The sequence below is a fragment of the Seriola dumerili genome, unplaced genomic scaffold (genome assembly GCF_002260705.1).
Source record: "Seriola dumerili isolate Sdu_G_001 unplaced genomic scaffold, Sdu_1.0 BDQW01000018.1, whole genome shotgun sequence".
Lineage (NCBI taxonomy): Eukaryota > Metazoa > Chordata > Actinopteri > Carangiformes > Carangidae > Seriola > Seriola dumerili.
In genome coordinates, this window is record NW_019174273.1 from 2513208 (window position 1) to 2533403 (window position 20196).

General features: G+C 40.2%; 1 protein-coding gene across 1 annotated transcript in view; it reads left to right on the top strand.

The window, feature by feature from the left end:
- The first annotated feature begins 566 nt into the window (after positions 1-566).
- The window catches only part of LOC111232131 (dystrophin-like), a 186257-nt gene continuing 166627 nt past the window's right edge, over positions 567-20196 (top strand). The window contains exons 1-5 of the mRNA XM_022759501.1: positions 567-659; positions 5436-5537; positions 6545-6615; positions 8193-8311; positions 12971-13167. Coding sequence (XP_022615222.1) covers positions 5448-5537; positions 6545-6615; positions 8193-8311; positions 12971-13167 — 477 coding nt within the window. The 5' untranslated portion in view covers positions 567-659; positions 5436-5447. The remainder of the gene's footprint in view (positions 660-5435; positions 5538-6544; positions 6616-8192; positions 8312-12970; positions 13168-20196) is intronic.

The window sequence follows — 20196 nt, forward strand, 5'->3', positions numbered from 1 at the left end:
TTGTAAACTAGTGATATGGTTCTCGGCTATGGAAGAAATTCTAGGTTATTACCGTTGGTAATAAGCAAGCAGGCATAATAACGTCTGCAGCTTGTGTTAGAGCAGATAAGCACACACAGTTTGCTTGGTTTTTGGTTTTATTAAAAAAAAAAAAATCCATCCATAACTGACTGGATCCCCATGCACACGGCCTCAACATGTGGAGAAATCTAAAGCGTGACAGGCCGTGTTGTGGTTATGAGTGAACGGTCATTTACTGATGACTTATGTTCACATAAAAACCACAACTACAGTTCTCTAGGCTGCACTTTGTCGAGCGTGCACGGAGGCGCTCAGATACATTTACCTGGCGGTTCCTTTTATACTTGAATGTAGCACATTTACATTTGTTTTCATCTCCATTCGAAAACCAAGTGTTGACAGGAGCTGAATGGACCCGTCAAGCAAGTAGACATGGCATTTTAAGCGGTCACAGACCAAAAAGACTGGGAACCACTGAGATAGAGTAGGATTTTGTAAAACAAACTCTATAATGAGATTTGTCTGTCTGCATGTCCCTCCTACAGGTTGAACTGGTGAATATCGGAGCAGCAGACATCGTTGATGGGAATCACAAACTGATTCTCGGGCTCATCTGGAGCATCATTCTCCACTGGCAGGTGTGTGTGTGCGTCATTTATGTCGTCAGTGTGTGTGAATGTGTCAGGACGCTGATCTGTGCAGCCACTTTGGAGCCAATAAGAGATCTCATATTTTGTGACTGCTTCTAATACAATGATATTATATTACATTTTTGCAGAATGGCAAAGACCCTTGTCTGTACGAATGGAATATTCTTTCATTCACCTTAAGCTTGATGATTATTTATTCATCCAACACAAAATCCTGCTAAAACAGAAAAGAGAGCTGTGTAATCTCCCTGAACTCTAAATTGTATGTATATCAATTTTACTGTGTAATTGCACTACGTTCAATCGAGTCTATTTAGAGGGCCAGAGAAGATAAACAAGCCACAATGAGTGAAATCACTGCATTCATGCTGGTGTGATCCTCACATATACAGCTTGTACACCAGGAAGCATCGCTTTAACACCAATTAAAACTGCACAGAATAAATAAGCTGCAACATAGAAAGCATGTATACATCTCTCCTGTCTTTTGCTTGAGAAAGTGTTCACACATAGCTGCAATGTGTTACACAAACACAAAATGGCACATTATCCTTCTTTGTCCCTCTGAATCTTTTTGGAAAGTGTAATGCTTTTCCTGGGTTGCAGCTGTCAAGGTTAAGGTAGCAGTCACCTTCCTCATAACTCAAAGCAACAACAATGATAGAGAGCAGCAAGAAAAGAAAAGTGAAACATTTCCACTGTGACGCAGAAATACACACTGTTGTGTCAAGGTAAAAAAGTATTATGTTGCAGCCTTAAAACTTGCCTATAAGCTATGTACAGTATACATCTATACAGTATTTAAACAGTAGTTGCTTTACAGCAGTGGGCAGCAACTGGTGGTCCTGGCTAAGACAGCAATAATCAGCAATAATCAGATTTTGATTCTTTTTTTTCTTTTTTTTTTCTTTTTTTTTATTTGTTCAGACTGACAGTCTCACATTTAGCTACAGTGTCCAAACAGAGAATCTCCCCTCCCCTGAAGATGCTTATTTTACTTTCATCCATGTTGGCAGTGAATGATGGACACAAACAGTCACACGTCAGTCAGCTGGACAGCGCCTGGTGCTGAAATAGATCTCTGTAATGGCAGCAACAGTTACCCACAGCAATTTTGCCTACAAAATAGAAAGCGCAAGATGTTATTTTTGCAGCCATACTTAAATTCAAGCTATTGAGAATTTTTATTCTCTAATGTTCTGATTGAACATCCAGCTAATTTTAACTCTTGTTTCATTTCTGTTTCTGTCACAGTTAGCATGCTAACCAGCTAGCCCTGGCCCATTTGGTCTTGTTATACTAGTTTACAATAGTGAGTCACTTTTAAGTCGCATTTAACCTCTTGTCTTGTAAATGCAACAATGGCTGAAGCGACAGAGAAAAATTACATGCTGATATCTGAGTTAATCCTTGTAAAATTATGATAGTTTGTGTTTTAAATTTAATAAAAAACTTAAAACTCATCTATTACTTACCTCTAATGAAAACCTGTCAGAGAAGGAAATGGTTGAATCTAATAATTTGATGAGGATGGAAATACACTCATGGTTATAATGTTTCTCCATACATTATATTGGTACTGTGTGAAGTTAACTGTATTCTTGTACTTTTTGTGTTATAATTAATTACAGAATGATTTGAGTATTGGACAGAAAAAGAAGATACACGAGTGGTTTACATTCTTTTCACGACACTCTGATGTATTGTGTTTCTGGAATGGTAAAGAATCTTGTAGAGTTTATATTTTTCTTTGGCCTCATGTTTGTTTCTAATTCTGACCAGAAAACATGAGCAGGCACAGATCAGATACCCAACATCATAACTTTTGAGGAAAGCACATTCACCAGCCACATTAATGAGAATGGAAAAAGCAGCACAGGCCACTCCAAGTTTCCTTTAATGTTTTTTTTTTTTCATGTTGTCTCGTTTTCTCCTGTGCCCTTCATCTTTCTGCCAATTTATAGAGCAATATTAAGCCTTATACTTCTCCCCTTGAGCTGCATTTAAAGTTCAAAATGTTTTTCTTTACGGACTCAGTGTTTAAAACCAACTACATGTAAAGTCAGTGGCTTTAATGGCTGACATTACACTACATTTTAATTGCGTTTCATTCCACATTAAGTTGAATGCAGGCTAATGTCTCAATCAAACCGGTTTGGCGTAGACTTAATGACACGATTAATAGCAAAACACAATTCTATAATGAGGTGCTTGTGTTGGATGAGTATGATTTTGTGTAGCATGTAGGTGTGTGTGTGTGTGTGTGTGTGTGTGTGTGTGTCTGTGGATGTAGTGTGTGAATATGGCTGTGAAAGGCTGGAGGTTATCATTTGCTTGTGTGTGGGCACGTATGCCAGTCTGAGTGCTCGTGTGTGTGTGTGTGTGTGTGTGTGTGTGTGCGTGTGCGTGCGTGTGCATGTGTGCGTGCGTGCGTGTACAGCAGTCTTTGTTAAAGCACCCTTCCAATTAAAGTGGAAATGCATGCGGTGACCTACTCCCAAATGAGTCCCTTTTTCACCCGGCAGGCCGCATTATACGAGGAATCGCTAACAAACCTGTCTGTGTGCTCGTGTGCGCGTGCGCACGTGTGTGTGTGCATGTGTGTGCAGGCGGGTGCGAGAGAGATCTTCACGATTCCCCTCACTGGGAATTCACCTTAACATCAAACACTGAAGTCTTTGTGTGTGTGTCTGTTATCGTGTAATAGTGCAGATGTTTCTTTCCTCCTTTTTCTTAAGCTATTACTTCACATCTGTCTGTGCAACAGCGTGTGTGTCAGTTGTTTGTTTGTTATTCCTCTGCGGCGGCGACAGTCAGAGCAGGAGCCATATTGTTTTCAGGTTGTCGTCCGTCCCATTCTTGTGGACATGTTATCTCAGTAACACCTTGAAGGAACTTCTTCAAATTTGGCACAAACATTCAGTTGGACTCAAGAATGAACTGATTAGATTTTGGTGGCTAAAGGTCAAAGGTCAAGATCACAATTACCTCACCAAATGTGGTTTTGGCCTTGTGAATGCGATATCTCATGAATACAAAAAGTGCTTTGGCAGAGGCATACAACCACCAGGTGGTAATTTTAGTGTGTTTGTGACTGTGTTGTTGTGGTGACCTTAGTCTGTTTACACAGTCACATTATGGGGCCTTGTCTTTCTTATGGGGACACAAATAAGGCCCCAAAACATAAATCATTCAACTTTAAGGTGAAGACTTGTTTTAAGGTTAGGTGAAGGTTAGCCAAATAGTAGATGTGTTTAAGGTTAGAGGTGTGTGTGTGTGTGTGTGTGTGTGTGTGTGTGTGTGTGTGTGTGTGTGTGTGTGTGTGTCTGTGTCTGTGTCTGTGTCTGTGTCTGTGTCTCTTTGGTAGTTTTTTTTTTTAGCACAAGAAAGCAGAAGCACAGAGTGGGTGCAGAAAGAGGAGGGAAACACAACGTGTGTGTGTGTACATGTGTGTGAGTGTGCATAGAAAGCTGAGGGTAAGTTATGCATAAATAAAGCACAAGCGGGCAGTGAAAAAGTATAAGGGCTGTCTCTCTTCCCCCCCGAGCCCTGAATAAGTGCTCTCAAACTGTCACTCACAACTGCCAAAGATGCAGCCTGTGAGGATGCAGCCAGATCCACACACAGGCTTGTGCACGGATACGTGTACACAAGCATTCTTTGAGTGTGCTCTGTGCACTTTAACAGAGGGTGTGTTACAGTGTGGAGGTACAGCTGTGTGAATATGCAAAGTATCCACTGACAGGCCGTGTCAAAACTTAGCTAGAAAGCAGCTGATATTTTTTAAAATGTCTCTTTATGGTAATGTTACATGGCAAGACATCGTATTAGCATAGATTTCAATATCTGTTGTTCTGTTTATCATGGGAGGTTTTTAAAGTGTTGTGTGTTTGTGTATGTGAAAGAGTGGCTATGTGTGTGTTTGATGGTGGCTGCTAACTATAGGTAAGTGTACCTCTGGTTTCTCTCTAGGTGGATATTAAGTTTAAGCAGGCATTTTTGTTCAGCCTATTTGCTGCATTTAACTATTCAATGTCAGCTGACAAAAAAATCCACTGCTTGTGCAAACTAAAAGCTTAACAATCTGCCACTTGTTGCAAGTGTCCCTGGGCAAGACAGTGAACTCCAAACCCCAAATTGTCAGGACAGTATGGTTGCTGCCCTTAGGGTGTGTGTGTGTGTGTGTGTGTGTGTGTGTGTGCTTTTTAAATGCTACATAGTGAGGACTGAAGAAAGTATTTTTCCCAACAGATTGATGACATTTTGGCCTCAGTCCTCGCAACTTAGTACTTAGTTGTGATGACTAAAGATAGAAGTATAAGAATATGTGTGAGTGTGATCACATGCGTGTGTGTGTGTGTGTGAAGCTCTTTGGATTAAAGTGCTGTATAAATGCAGCCATTTGACATTTAGCTGTGTCCTAGTGTTTAGACAGATGACAGACCTACACGTGAAAGAATGTGAGAGAAAACTCTCAGATAAAAGAAGTTCAATAAAGACACTGGAAAAAAACGGATGAAGTTCTGTTGCATGAATATTTATGAAGGGTATAATATGTTGATTGCTTGTTATAAGTCTGTTTCCTTCTCTTACAATCTCACCATTGTTTTTTTTTTTTAATTTGAGCATTTTGACATTGATTATATTTAACTTTCACCTTCTGGCTTTAGACTACCACAACTGACTGCATAGGTTTTTGCTACAGCTCTGTAAATGTGCGCATGTCTGTTAAAGTCTATACTCTGTCTCTTTGTGTGTGCGCAGGTAAAGGATGTGATGAAGGATGTGATGGCGGGCCTACAGCAGACCAACAGTGAGAAGATTCTGCTGAGTTGGGTTCGTCAGAACACACGCCAGTATCCTCAGGTATGTTCCGTCACTTCTCACTCAGTCTTATCCTCAATCCACAGGAGGTGAGTGGAGAGTCTCTTCTCCTGTTTTGTCAGGAAAGGAGTCCTGTGAAGCCACAAAGAGTTTTCTTATTAACTGACCATGTAAATGTAGAGTACCTCTTTCTCCATTTTAAAGCAATAACTTCAAGTCGAATTTGTAGAATCGTGCTGTCCTGCCTTTCATCTTTAGTGGTTCTGAATGGTTTACTTCTGACCACGATGCCTGTTTTTCTTTTTCTCTAGTCGTCTGTCTATTGGTCTGACTGGATATCTCAAACCTCTCATGAGGAGATTTTCATGAAATTTGGTGGACAGATAGGCTTTGGGCCAGTGAATAATGGATTAGCTTTTGGTAGTGATCCAGATCTGGGATTAGTGCCACCAGATGATTATCATTTTATAGCCCAAAGTATGAAACTAAAAGATAGCGAGACTTGAGCCTCCATCCTAAAAGAAATATGTTCTCCAGGTGAAAAAAATCCAATTAACTTAAATTTTCAGTGGTACAGATGATGTTTTTGAATTCCTGTAGAGTTTTTCCTTCATTTAATTTAGCTTCTTTTGGCCTGGACTGTTTTCTACTCTATTGAAGCCTCTGGGCTAAACTGCTAAGAGCAGGCACGACACAGCATATGCTGCTTTTTGGATAACATATGGCATTTAATAGTTGCTTTCACCCAAACCACAGAGGTGCAAAGTTTGAAAGTGTGGTCTTAATTTTTACGAACTGATAGAGGTTCAGCAAATAGCCAGTTGACTTTTTAATGCTTTCCTGAGTTCCATGCAGAGTTATATAGTATATTTATATAGTATTCTGTTACTCTCCATATTAAAAGCCCAGACTGGCAGTTTGAGAGTGAAGATATGTCCTCAATCCAGTGCGTACCTATAAAAATGGTGCCGGGTCTCTGAGGCGACAGTGTTTCAGCAGTGGGTGTCATGCTGCATTCTTAGATTGGCCTTTAATATCTCTGTCCTCAGGTCAATGTGGTTAACTTCTCCAGTAGCTGGAATGATGGATTGGCCTTCAACGCCCTCATCCACAGCCACAGGTACAGTGGAACAACATGTGTGTATGTGTGTGTTTGTGTATGTGTGTGTGTGTGCGTGCGTGCATGCGTGTGCGCCACTTTTTGGCCAGTTCTCAACACTTTAAACAGCCGTTAGAGGGTTAAGACTTTTTTGTTTCAGGGGTAGGGTTACAGTTAGGCATTCAGTTGTTATGGTTGGGGTTATGGTAAGGGGCTAAGGAATGCATTATGTTAAAGATCCATATAATGTAAAGGTCTCTGTCCATGTGTTGTTTGATTATAGATGAGGTCTAGGTTCTTTATTAATACTGTGAAAGTATCAAATGCACACAGCCTGTATTCGGAAACTGAGCCTTAAAACTAGCCGTCAGGACTTCTGTAACTTTGTGATGTCACAATACTCTCAACCATGCCCCCAAGCCCCGCCCACCTGGACCCACCATCCAACTTTGCAGGATTTAGTTTCTTTGAGTGTTTACCTGAAATCTGATATATTTTTGTTGCATCACTCCAATAACCAGTCAGTTTGCTCACCGACTTGTTACTAAAGCATAGAGAAATTCAGGAAGTCCTGATGGCTGGTTTTAAGGATCAGTTTCTGAATACAGGCTGTGTGCAATATAATATCAATATAGAACCTAGACCTGCTTTATAATCAAACAACACAGGGACATCTACCTTTATACGAAATGGAGCTTTAAATCATTTGACTAAGAAAAGCCTTGCCAAAATGTGCAGAAACGGACCCCTACTCACCTTTTCGTCTCTCCACTATCACACATGTACTAATGATAGGTTCAGCTGCTGTATAGCTATCGTAAGCCCATTGCTACGGACTTGCATTATTATATATAAAAGCCTTATTATGAATAAATGAATGACTGAAGGAACAAAAAATAAGTAAATGAATCAGTAAATGTATAAAAGATGAAAGGCCAGAGGAATAAATGGATGAAGGTTAATCTCCTCAGTGGATACCCATGAGAGTTTTAGTCTCAGGTCTGGACTCATGTAATTATGAATGAAATCATGGCTGGGTAGCATTAACATCAGCAGATAATTTGCTGTGGTGCTCCATGCCAGCAACATGATGTTTACTGATAGTGGAAGAGCTTTGGGCAAATTTTAAGTTAAATATTTTAAAAGATTAGCTTGTATTTTGCATTATAAGGATCTGCCTTCACTGTTTACTGAGGAAATGAAAGTGGCGGACTGGAGAGTATGTAAAGCAAAATATCACTGCACGCCAGATGAATACATTACTGCTGACTTACAGTAACAAGTAGCTCCAAAAATAAACCCGACTGCATCAGCTGAACTGAGTTAATTACACCGTGTTTCATTTTAAGAAAATTAATCTATAGGCTGTATAATAAAAAAAAAATCATTAAGCAACTTTTTTTATTACTGCAATGTCAGCCCTTTCCACTTTGGAGAATGCTCTTTGTGTCCTTGCATTTCCAGAGAGCACCAGAGTCAATGATCAACCCCGGGACATGATTGAGCAAAATCTTGTGGTGTTTCTTTATATCTGGATGAATTAAAATATAGACACAGTTGATACATAATCTGAGCTGATTTCTTATTTACCTCTGCAGACCTGAGCTGTTTGATTGGAGCTCAGTGGAGAAGAAGACGTCGGCGATCGACAGACTGGAACACGCCTTTAATAAGGCAGAACAACACCTGGGGATAGAGAGGCTGCTGGACCCTGAGGGTAACTAACACACAGCTGCACACATGCACAGATACACATACACTGGTAATTCCAGAGAAGGATATTCAATGTGAGTTACAGCTCCCATCGTATTTCACGCCTTCCAATCATGCATCATAATTGGCCCACATGAACGTGATGTGTCATGCTGTGATTGGGTGCCATGGTAATAACTATGGTCACCTTGGTTGAAGGACTTTATCAGTGACGCACAAATTGACCAACAAGCTGATGGAAATGTCCTTCACTTGCTAGAAAAGTGCTTTTATTCAGACGCCTCCTAAAGTGTATTCACTGCCAGGGTCGCTGCTGACCTCAGACCAGTTTACAGACTGAGTAAAGCTGACCAGGGTCAAAGTTTATTTCAACACTGTCTTTGGTTGGTAGCTGTTTGTGATAAATGGTGGTGGTGTTTTTTTGCAAATATAGATCTTATCAAAAAATGGAAATGTTCCTATTAGGCCATTAGGGGCGAAGGCCATGTCTGATATCAGAAACAAACAAAAAAATGAATAAGAAATGATGTGGTAATGTGATTTCAACCTCAACCCAATGGCTGCTAGTCTGGCATCAGTATATTTTTGGAAAGGGGACCAGATCTTATAGAATATTTTATGTACAGTGTGAGTATTTCTGTAATAACAAAACTCTTTTTTACCCGCACCCTGATTCATCGCAAGATAATTGTTTTTATTTTTTCCAATTATTATTACAAACATATAAAATGATTATCGTTTTAAGCTTTTTTAAGTCTTTCCTCTCACTAGTTAATCCTAAAACTAAAACTAAATAATGAAATGATAAAAGTTTAATCTTTCAGCTATGTTGAGTAAAAATGTCTGCATATCCAACAATATATATATATATTTTTTGCCGTATTGGATTTTGGCTCCTGAATAGTGCCACTCGGGGGTGGTTCCAAAATATGTGAGTTCATTTATCTGTTTTTTTAGTTAATCAGTTGATATGTTAAAAGTATAATTATTCCGCTTTTTAATTTCATTGTTTGATTTGTATTTATTCAGGCAGTTTAAGTTTTCCATATCGTTTTACCAGGGAATTGACTACAGTCGTTTTACAATATGGTCAAATGGTTCCAGTATTTCATACATTTCCTCAGAATCCTGCCATGTACATGTATGAATGAGCTTTTTGGAGACACAGGGCTTTTTATGGAATGGATTTGATCATATGTGAAATCAGAAATTGAGCAGTATTCCTCTTTAATCCCCCCCCCCCGGTTTGTGAGCGCTGTGTTCAGGCTTTGAGCCAGCGCGATAGGGGGCGTTGTAATCTGTCGCAGCTTGCTTAAGCCTTGAAATGACACATCACAGCAGAAGAATTTCCATTGATCTTACAATAAACAATCACTAGTTGGGAGCAAGTGGGGTGAACGTGTATCATTATTATGCTTAAAACACTATTAACCCCCCACCTGGGCTCTTTGAACATTTTCTCATGCTTTGAAAGGATTTCAGATTGTGTTTTTCTCAGGTTTTGTGGCTTGTATCTCACAGAACAACAGCTGTCAGGATTTGGGAAGTTGGACACTCATCTAATGTTTACTCCTTTGAAACCACACATTGTGATGTGGGCATCAATTTTAATAATAGGTATCAAACCATGATGGATGCTTTATTGTAATCATAGACTTCAAACATTTCCTCTTTTCTTTATATCCATGGGTGGGATGTTCCACTTTCTCAGGACCGTGACTGCAAACACTCCACCCCCTCTAGTTTTAGGCCTGTGGAACACATTAAAGACCTCACAGTCAATGCTAAAACACAGGGTACTGGGAGCCAGTATAAGTGAATGTTAAGACCAAAAACAGCTGGTGTGGTCATGTTGTTAAAGACACAAGTCAAACATGAAGTACGATCCAGGAAGTCCAGTTAGAGTCACAGATTAATGCGTTTAAAGGCTTATCAGGCACCAAAACACTGGAGGATTATAATGATTCTAATACTCTGTGACAGGATTTTACAACCCTGGAAAGATATTTTATCTTTTGTCACAGAAATACCAGATGACTGTTTTTTTTTTGTTTGTTTTTGCTGAAGCACTCTATGTTGGCACCCCCACTTGACAGATTCCCCCTCATTCATACAAACAAATGAGGCGGCTGCTAAAGTCAGTCTGAACGGATGAAACAGGTGTGATGTGGTCACTCCTTTTGGTTCTGGTTAAAAGCCTGGCTGTTGTGTTCACCGCTGCTGATTTGCCAACACGAAGCAGGTGGTGCATCCAGTGCATTTTGATATTAAACACTGAATATTGGAATAAACAAATCTGCTTTCTTTAAGCATTTGAAAGAGATCTGAAATACTCATTTTCTCTTTTTCTCTTCCCTTTGTTTATCCTGTCTGTGTCTCTCTAATTCCCTTTTCACTCCTCTTTCATGCCTTTGCTTTGTTCCTCTGTGCTCTCAAGCCTTCTTTATCCTGGAATCGCACCCGACATCCAGCTGCTGCGTTGCAGCTCAGGTCTCAAATTTTATCTCTTGGAAGCTGTATTTTTTCATGTAGCCCTTGAACACATCAGCAAACTGTGAAATATTGGTTAGACATGTTTCTCTTTACCAAACAGATCAGTTTATCTGATCTAACGTGGGATGAAGCATCTTGCAGTCATGAATGGGATCATCTAGATTGTTGTATGTAAGAATAAGTAACAAAATATGTTCTAGAAAATAATTTAAGACGCTTTTTTAATCCAAAATAATGTTGCGTGTATGTTAACACTGTCAGATGTAATCACTGAAAGGCACATACATAAAGAAGAGAGCAGATATCCTCAAAGCAACATGCAAGAAAAAAGACAAAACACACATGCTCATAAAAACAGATGCTACACACACTGTTACACACCTGCATATGCACAAAAAGGCATTAACTTACAGTCCACTCAAGCACACACAAAAAAGAAACGACTGGCACATGCAAACGCACTCTCAATTACACACACAGAGCCTTGTACGTATGCACACTTGGTGAAATGATTAAAATGGAGATGGGTGAGGGAGGTGTATGCACTTACACACAGTCTTGCAGATGGTAGCGTTATTTATGGAGCTGTTTGTCCTCCTCACACAAACAATAACACCCTCAGACTTCTCTGTGATGCTTATAAATCTGTTTCACAGCCAAAAATATGACTCTTACTCTAGCTTTATCTATACATCTCTCTCATGCACACACCAGCTAACAAACTGATCTTTGTTAGTGAGCATGCACAGCAGACACACTCTCATTTCTGATACTTGTTTGTCTTCCTTTTTCTTTTCTTCCCCTCTGTCATCTCCTCTCTTCTCCCTTTCTGCCATTCATTATTCTCATAATAATGAGCGAACCACACAACACATTACTCTCATATCCAAGTTCATTAACACGTTCATTTTTTCCCTCACTGTTTGCTCTCCATCTCCTCTCCCTCTTCTTTCTATGTGCAGCTCAGTCTCTTATGGTGCTCATTTATCTGCTGGGTCTCAGCCCAGCTGTGATCTGTCTGTTACTCTTGCCCTGGGCCGATGAGCTCTGGGCCACCCTTCTTTAAATCACCAATCTGTTATATGGCTCATCCACCTGTTGGAAGAGTTTATTTGGACTTGGTTTAGCTGTAAGACTGGCTGAATGACACACACTGATGCTATGGGAAATAAAAAGCAGCATCAACAGTGGCCTCCAGTTGTTCATGAGCACAGAGAGAAATGACTTGCATTTGAAGGACAGTCTACTGCCTCATACTGCAGCCTCTAAGATGCCATAGAAGTGACACATGGGATAACTTGCCCAAGTCTCTGAGATATGTGTAAAATAACAGTTGTTTTCATGATCGATTATTCCTTGGATGAATTTCTTCAATAAAATGTAAAAGAAAACCCACCTTAGTTAACATCTTCAGATATGTTGTTTTGCACAACAGTCCAAGACCCTAAGATATTCAGTTAAGCATCACATTTAAGCTCAGAGTGAGCTGCTGTGCTGTCGCCATCTTGGTAGTGCTTGACTCCGCCTACCTCTCAGCTAATCCAAATATGGGCAAAGAGGTGGCAGCTGTGCCTTTTGTATCGTTAGCACAGCTGAGCGTCTGGGTGTTTTGCTCAAAGGCTAACCAAGACTATTTCTTACGGGTTAATTAGCTGTTGAACAAGCTAAGCTAACAAGCCAGATATGATATATATGTATAGATATATACAGACACTGATGCCAACTATTTAGTGGTTACGAATAAATAGAATGATACTAGAATTTCCTCATGTTCTGTTCTGCCATATTATTTGTCCAAAAAAATTATATCTTATATGAATTCTTCCAAAAGGCTCCGACACGACAAACACAGAGGAGAGGTCATGTTCAGTGACTTGAATTAGCTCAGGTGACACTGAGAAGAAGACTGACACCACTTTCACTTGAATGGGAAAGTGGTCTCAGACTTTTGAACCAAGCAAGAAAACATGAAAAATATGAAAAAGAAAACATGATGGTGTTAGAAGTAATATGGAGAAATTAAAATGAAGTTATTTTTCCCACAAAAGGATGATGTAACTCTACAGTGTTTAAACATGACGATCATTTTATTAGTCACGAAGAGTCAGTCTGTAAAAACAGTTTTATAATATCTTGTTAATTTTCTTCATTTTCTCTTCCTGCTCCTCAGATGTGGCAGTGCCTCACCCTGACAAGAAGAGTGTCATCATGTACGTGACGTCGCTCTTCCAGGTGCTTCCCCAAAGCGTTTCCATGGAAGCCATCAAAGAGGTGGAGACGCTGCCGCGGGCGACCCCGGCCAGCATCACCCGGGTGACGACAGAGGAGCACTATCAGATCCAGACCCAGCAGCGCTTCTCCCAGCAGGTTAGACACACACACACACACACACACACAGCTATTGTCTCAGCCCTCTCTGCCCATTGCTGTCTTTTGACAACCACCTTGTTGTTACTATGGTTGCGATGTGACACTGTTATGGCTCATTGTTTTTGGTTTTTCACTGATTTTCTCCGAAAAATACCTGGATGAGTTTTAACCAGATTCCACCCAGGGCACATCTGTAAATGGCAGCATCTACCAGTACTGTGCATGTGGGGTGAAGAACTTACCTACCTAGAGTCAAGTAAAGCCCTCGTTCAGACATGTACCTTGTTAATTAGATGTGACAGTAATTGAACATGTTGGCATTATGTCTTAATAAATGCCTGAGTCACTTTCACGTAAATAACACTTGGAACATCATTACATTACACATCAGCTGAATTTCCAAAATGTACCGAGTGCTGCGCTGCAGTTTGAATCTAGACATCACGGAGGAAAAGGTCATCCAGCTCATACTGAACAATATATAGCCACATTTGGCGAGCCAGCTGTGGAGCAGTGGTGTCAAAGCTGTGGATGCTCTGGTGAGGTTAGACCAGCAACAAGAAGAGGACAGAGAGAAACAACTCAAACCAGACCAAATCCCTCTGCTGGTGTTTCTAAGTGTCTCTGCTAGAAAAACCAATGTGCACCAATGTATGCCGTCCCATACCTGTTGCCAAGGGTTCCTACACACTAACTGCTCGCCATAACCACTGGCTGGTGACCTGTAAACAGTATGAAACACTGCTAGTTTGCCTCTACTACTGCTACCAGTTCAAATCACCCCGGCTCGGAACTGCCATCCCATCAGTGAAGGGGGAGACGCAGATGGGGCCAAAAACAGAAGTGACAGTAACAAACATCTGGTCTGGTCAGTAGCATCCAATCATCACTGCTGCATCTGTGTCATAAAGTATTTATCCGCTCAAATAGGCTTCCTGCCCCCTCTCCAACACACACACACACACACACACACACACACACCCACACACACACACACACACACACAGATACTGACACATTTGGAGTTACTACATTCCCCCTACGAACACTGAGAGCTCTTTTGAGTTAAGACAAGACACTCTTGCGTCTCCCCATAAAAAGAAAAGGTTAAGAGCCTCATAAACTTACACAACTCAAGTTCACTTTAAGTAGTAATATTATAAGTAGTTAAAGATCTATTTAGAAATGATCATAACCCTTTGAGGCAGTAAAATAAGACGCTTCAGGTTTCTACCAGCCGGTAAATATGTGTTATTAGTTATAGTAACTACATTTGTGTTGATTCTTGGTGTTAGGTTGCTGTTTTGTGCAGTAATGCCAGACAACGGTCCTTGGAGGAGCACAGTGGCTGAGCGGGAGCATAAGGCTGAATGATTGAGTTCAAGTAGATGGAGCCGACATAGAAGTCACTATGAAGGCAGCATTAGTGACTGGATTTGATTCAAGTGGCCGTGGGTAGCCAGTGTGCAGTGTTTCAAACTGATTTTAAAATCGGTTTTAAAATCCATCACAGATACAGATGAGAACTGAAAACACTCTTATTCCTTTCATGTCATTACTCTTCAATCCACCACTGAGCTCCAGCTGCACCACGGTTCCCTCTAACAGCGTCACATCTGAAACACATTTAGCTGTCAGCTAACGGACACTGATGTCTGTCACTGCTGTTTCCATGGTAACACATGTGGGACTGACATGACTGCCATCATGGGAACTGCGGTAGTTGAGTACTGACAGTACCTGTATGGCGATGTTTGTCATTGTGTCCATGCCATGGGGTGTAATTGTTACCATGACAGCTTAGTGCTGTTTTGATAGTAAGCTGCCATGGTTTATTTCCCATGAGCCTCTGCTCTGCATGCAATGTGTCTATGTCCAGCTATCCTTGTGGTCTTCAGAGCTGCTTTTTCACATTTACATTACACTGCTTTGATGCTGAAGCAGCGCCCACACCAAATAATAATATTAAAGTAGACTCTATAGTATTGCATATTATCCAGCTAAATGACCGCAGATGTTTGTACACTGCATATTATCAGCTCCGGAACAGGATTATCTAACCCATTTACAAAATGAGTTTGCACTCCTGCTAAGTATCAACACTCCCGTCCTGCTATCCTGCCAGACCGCCTCTTCACCAAGATTATGGTGAAACTCCCAGCACGACTCTCTTTGTTGAAGTATCTGAGTGAAACTGAAAGGATGAAAGGAACTGAGGGGATGATCCCTGCTCTGAAATGTCCTCCGAGTTGTCTTAAATCAGAGCTGTATGGCAGCAGCAGCAAGATTAATAATGGAGGGTTGGGTAACAACATAACTCTGAAGACACTTGATTTCCACGTCCCTACAAGCAGTAAAGAAACATCAGGGAGAGATTTGGACTTCCCTCTTTCCCTGTAGTTCTGAAAAATGAAATGAAGGTGTTAATCAGCAACCACACAGGCTCATAAGCGTGGTTAAGAGGATTCTGAGTAACACCGTTCAGATTCTACTCTTTAATGATAAATTGGATAATGAACAGTTCGATAGTTCACTTACTTCACATTTTTACCACAAACTGAGAGCAGGATTCCTGGAGGAACCAGCAGTGAGGAGGTAATCACATGGTCACATTTTAATCACAAGACATGATTAAGAGAACTACGGCACATTTATGGCAAATGCTATGATTATATCAGCAGACTATCTGGCACACAGAGGAAACATTTATACATAATTATATACCACAAGATAACCTTTCAGCTTTACTGCTCCTGAAGTTGCATCAGACAGAAACTTTAAGGTCTCTCTGGTTTGCAGTAAAGACGTTGGGAACTTTGACTGGTCATGAATTTATATTCTCCATGGCAGCAATCTACATTAGCAACATGAGGCTACAAACAACACATAATAACACTGTTAAAGACCATAGATACACTTATACTCTCTCTATTCAGAAAGAATATCTAATGTTATGGCATTATTGTTTAATCCTCAGATATAAAACAACACCCACTTTTTCAGGCCTAATTTCCAGAAAGAAAATATTATCTTATATTTGGTTTCCATGGTATCTTTTTTCTCTAGAGCAGTAGAAAAGTTATTTTCTGTTAATTCATCTTAGGGGCTGCACCATAATCTTATACTGATCGGGGGAAATCTTCAGTTTGTTAAAGTGTGTCTAGTGAAATACTATCTACATCTAAATCTACCTTCTTGCAAAATATTGACATGCAAACTCAAAAGTCCTAAAACAAGTGAGTTGACACATTATTGACACAAGGTAATGATTGTAATATATACAATGGAGAACAAAAGTCTGAGACCACTTTCCCAGAATGTGAATCAGGTTTCAACAGGTTAGCCAGACAGATAGGTTTTTAATTTTATGCCTTTTAAACAGATTATTTTACTCTGACGTAATTAATAGATATATAAGAAATGCATCTAGATTAAATATGTGATTTAAAGGAAGCATAACTACATCAAATAGCAAATTCCACCAGGGTCAGTTACAGCTGTGCTATTCTGTTAAACTAGACTAGTTATCTTTAAAAGGGCTATACTGCTGTAATCTCTCCATCATGGTTGGATTTAGTTACTGCCTCACTTATGTAGGTTAACACACAGGATTACAACAGTAAAACGTTGGAACATCAAAATGATTGATTTTTCAGTTACAGGTTACAGGAAGGAAAGAGTATAGGTTAGCTTTAGCTAAGAGTAGCTGTGGCTATCTGAATACATAGTTAGCTCTGTTACTTGAAGCTGCCTGGTCAGTAAACCCAGTGTCTTGCTATTTTTGTAGTTACTGCAAACTGTAGCTGTACTTTCATTGGAAATGATGCATTTGTATGACTGGTGTTAATTTCATTTTGACCAAATGTGTAGCCTAATGTTAGTTTTGACAAGTTTTGAAAGTGAGTCTATGTTATGAGGCCACAAGTGACAAGTGCAAGATCATAGCAAATGCTAAACTGTAGTACAATAGAAAATTAAGTGTAATACCAGTCATACCAGACCAGAATTCTGTGTATTCAATTGTAACAGGAACCTCAAGGCTGATGAAGAGCACTTGAATAAAGTATTAGCTGTAAAATAGGAAAAACAACATCAGTATATAGATAAAGTGATGTAGAAATATTTGTTTTTAATTGGTGTACTTCTCAGTCAGCTCTCACTGTATTAACAAACTTAAGACTTGGAAGCAGCAGAGCGTCTTCTGGCATGACAAGTAAGAGTCCCACAGGAATAGAATTTAAGTAATTACCCTCTTAAGATCTTGTGCACATGAAGCAGAATGGTTTATGTTCCCAAACCCTATTTTGAAATGAAACTGCATCTGAAAAGTCAGCATCTATGTAATCACCTTCCATCTGTCCATTCATCCACTCATCCATCCATTTTGCAGTCACACATACTCAGGTTAGAGTCCCAGAGGCAGCACGGCAAACAGATGTGTTTTTCCTTGCCAACATCCTCCTGTTTGGTCCTGTCCCCAAAGACCTGCCAACCAAAGGCGTGCTGGGAGATGTAGGCATTTGCCGCTTTCAGCGAAAATGAGCAGCAGACATGCAGTATCTCATTCTCTCAGTCACCACCTAAAATTTGTGAGTGTCGGAATGAAAATTGAGACAGAAACTTTTAAAAAATGTAGCGTCGCAAATGACATCTACCAGCTGTGACCTTTTGAGCTGAGTTAAACTGAGGTCAGTGCCATGCTGTCTCGCCAAGGCAGGATGGAGTGAGCTTGCTGGAGTAATGGCTGGTAATATTATTATCTCACTCCGTTTAATAGCCACTTCAACCCCCCTCTATCGGCTCTGTGTCTGAGAGTGGAGAGAAAATGCAGGATTTTTGCTTCTGGGAATCAGACAGAGTAAGAAAGAAGGACAGAAAGAAAGAAAAATGGAAAGGTAAGATGTGGATTTAGAAGAAAAGAAGCAGGGGAGTGTAAAGATATATAACAATGTACAGAAAGATGAAGAGGTGGTGGGGGGTGAATAGAGCAATGAAGCAGATGAATAAGGAGTGCAAGAACAAGTCAGATGGCGATAAAGCCTGAGACAGAGAAGAAAGACAGGAGGGAAAAAAGAGTTACTGACAGAGGCGATTATCTGCTTCCTGCCTCATCTGTCATCAACAGTGGCACTGTCACCACCTCCCTACATCCACACCACCACCACCACCACCACCACCACCTAGGACTCAGCAAGGAGAGGAAGGAGGAAAAATTACTAAATCCAAAGTTTAAGACTAGTCAAATTTTCAGTGACATTATCTGAGGTTTCCTGATGCACTGAAACACCACTCATCTGGAGCTCAGAGCAGGTGAACATATACATATATATATATATATATATTTGCCAGGAACTGTTTGATCCGGAGCTGGGTCGCTTCCGACTGTCTGCTCTTTACAGCAGGAAAAACACCTAATCGACCTTGACAGAGAGAAAGGGGAAAACAGCGAGGAGTGAAACAGAAACGGAAGACAGACAGAGAAACAATGACAGGTGAAGACAAGACGACGAGGAGGGGGGGGGTCTGTGGTGGAGAGGTTAACTTGGTTTTAGTGATGCTGTTTTAGAAGAGGCAGCATGGCAGAGTCAAACAAGAGAGAGAATCATGTCCATCCCAAACAAGAACTGACACTTGATCAGATTGACTGAGTGATTTAAAATCTTTCACTATGCACACACTCGAACTGGAAGTAATGATGCTATTACACTTACTCAAACACAAAATCACAAAAGCAAACACACTGGAGGCAACAGCTCCGTTTAGCTAATTACTTGTTTTAAGTTTCTCTTTTCTCACCGAGCAGAAAACTAACAACCACTTGAAAGTGGTCTCAGACTTTGGACCCCACTGTGTATGAAAATACTGTCTTAGCTTGGTGGTCATATTCTGCTTTAAAGGCCTTATTGCTTTTGTGATATTTGCAGCAGTAACAAGATGAACATAAAAAGTGGAAATAGTCGACAACTACCAGCTACCAGTGGCTAATTTTGTGTCTATGCAGGCTGTGGTATTACAGCTCAGTATAAACAGGAACAAGCTGAATAAAGTTGGAGTTCAAACTACCCCAGTATTCCCCTCATATTGATAACACAAATATTAGAGTTGATTTAATACTTAATGCGTTAAATGGGTGGAATAGAGCGGCTGAAAGTCTCTGCTCCTCTGAAGATAAACTACAATCATTAGAAATGGATAGTAATGGAAGTGGGCGGCCATCCTTCTGTGAGCTCTTAATTATTTCATTGGCTTTATGGTTTTTCTGTGCTTTCTTATACTCATTTACTTGTATTAGAAAGAGGCAGGAACAGGAGGAAGCAAGTGTTAAGTTAATGTGTGCTGCATGGCTGGGATGGCAGCCATTAGGAAAGATACAAAGCTGACTATGTTTTTGGGTATTCACTTGAAGTTATAGTAAACATTTATTTTATCATTTCAAATATTTGAAAATGATACATCAAGCATGCTGACTTTGAATTAAGCTTAGTGGCTGTATATAAAGATGGACGACGTCTTCACTTCCTCCCACTGTACAAAAATGAAGCCTAAATATCCCTGATATGAGTGCTGCCATTTTGGTCAGGGGGTGGAGCTGTGGCATTCAAGGTCCCTCCAATCCCACCCAACTCCACCCAATCACAAGTCGATCACAGCTGTCAATCATGGCGTTACACTCCCTTTTTATAGCATCAAATAATGAATTTAACCCAAACTTATCAGCAAAAACAACATTTAAACGTACATCGCAAAATTTAATTGATGTGTATTTAGATTTGTCAGTTTGGCCCATGTCCCATTGGCTATCACAGAGGGGGCGGGGTTTATGAGCTTTAATGCAGCCAGCCACCAGGGGGTGATGAGATGTTTTGGCTTCACTGTCATGTCGTCCATTTTTATACACAGTCATTGTTTTTACCAGAGATGGTCTATATCTACAACTGTGATTTTAATTCATAATACCTAGGTGAGTTCTCTTAACTTGGTTAATCTCATTAAGATCTCTGATGACTGCTGCTAAACCACAACTTG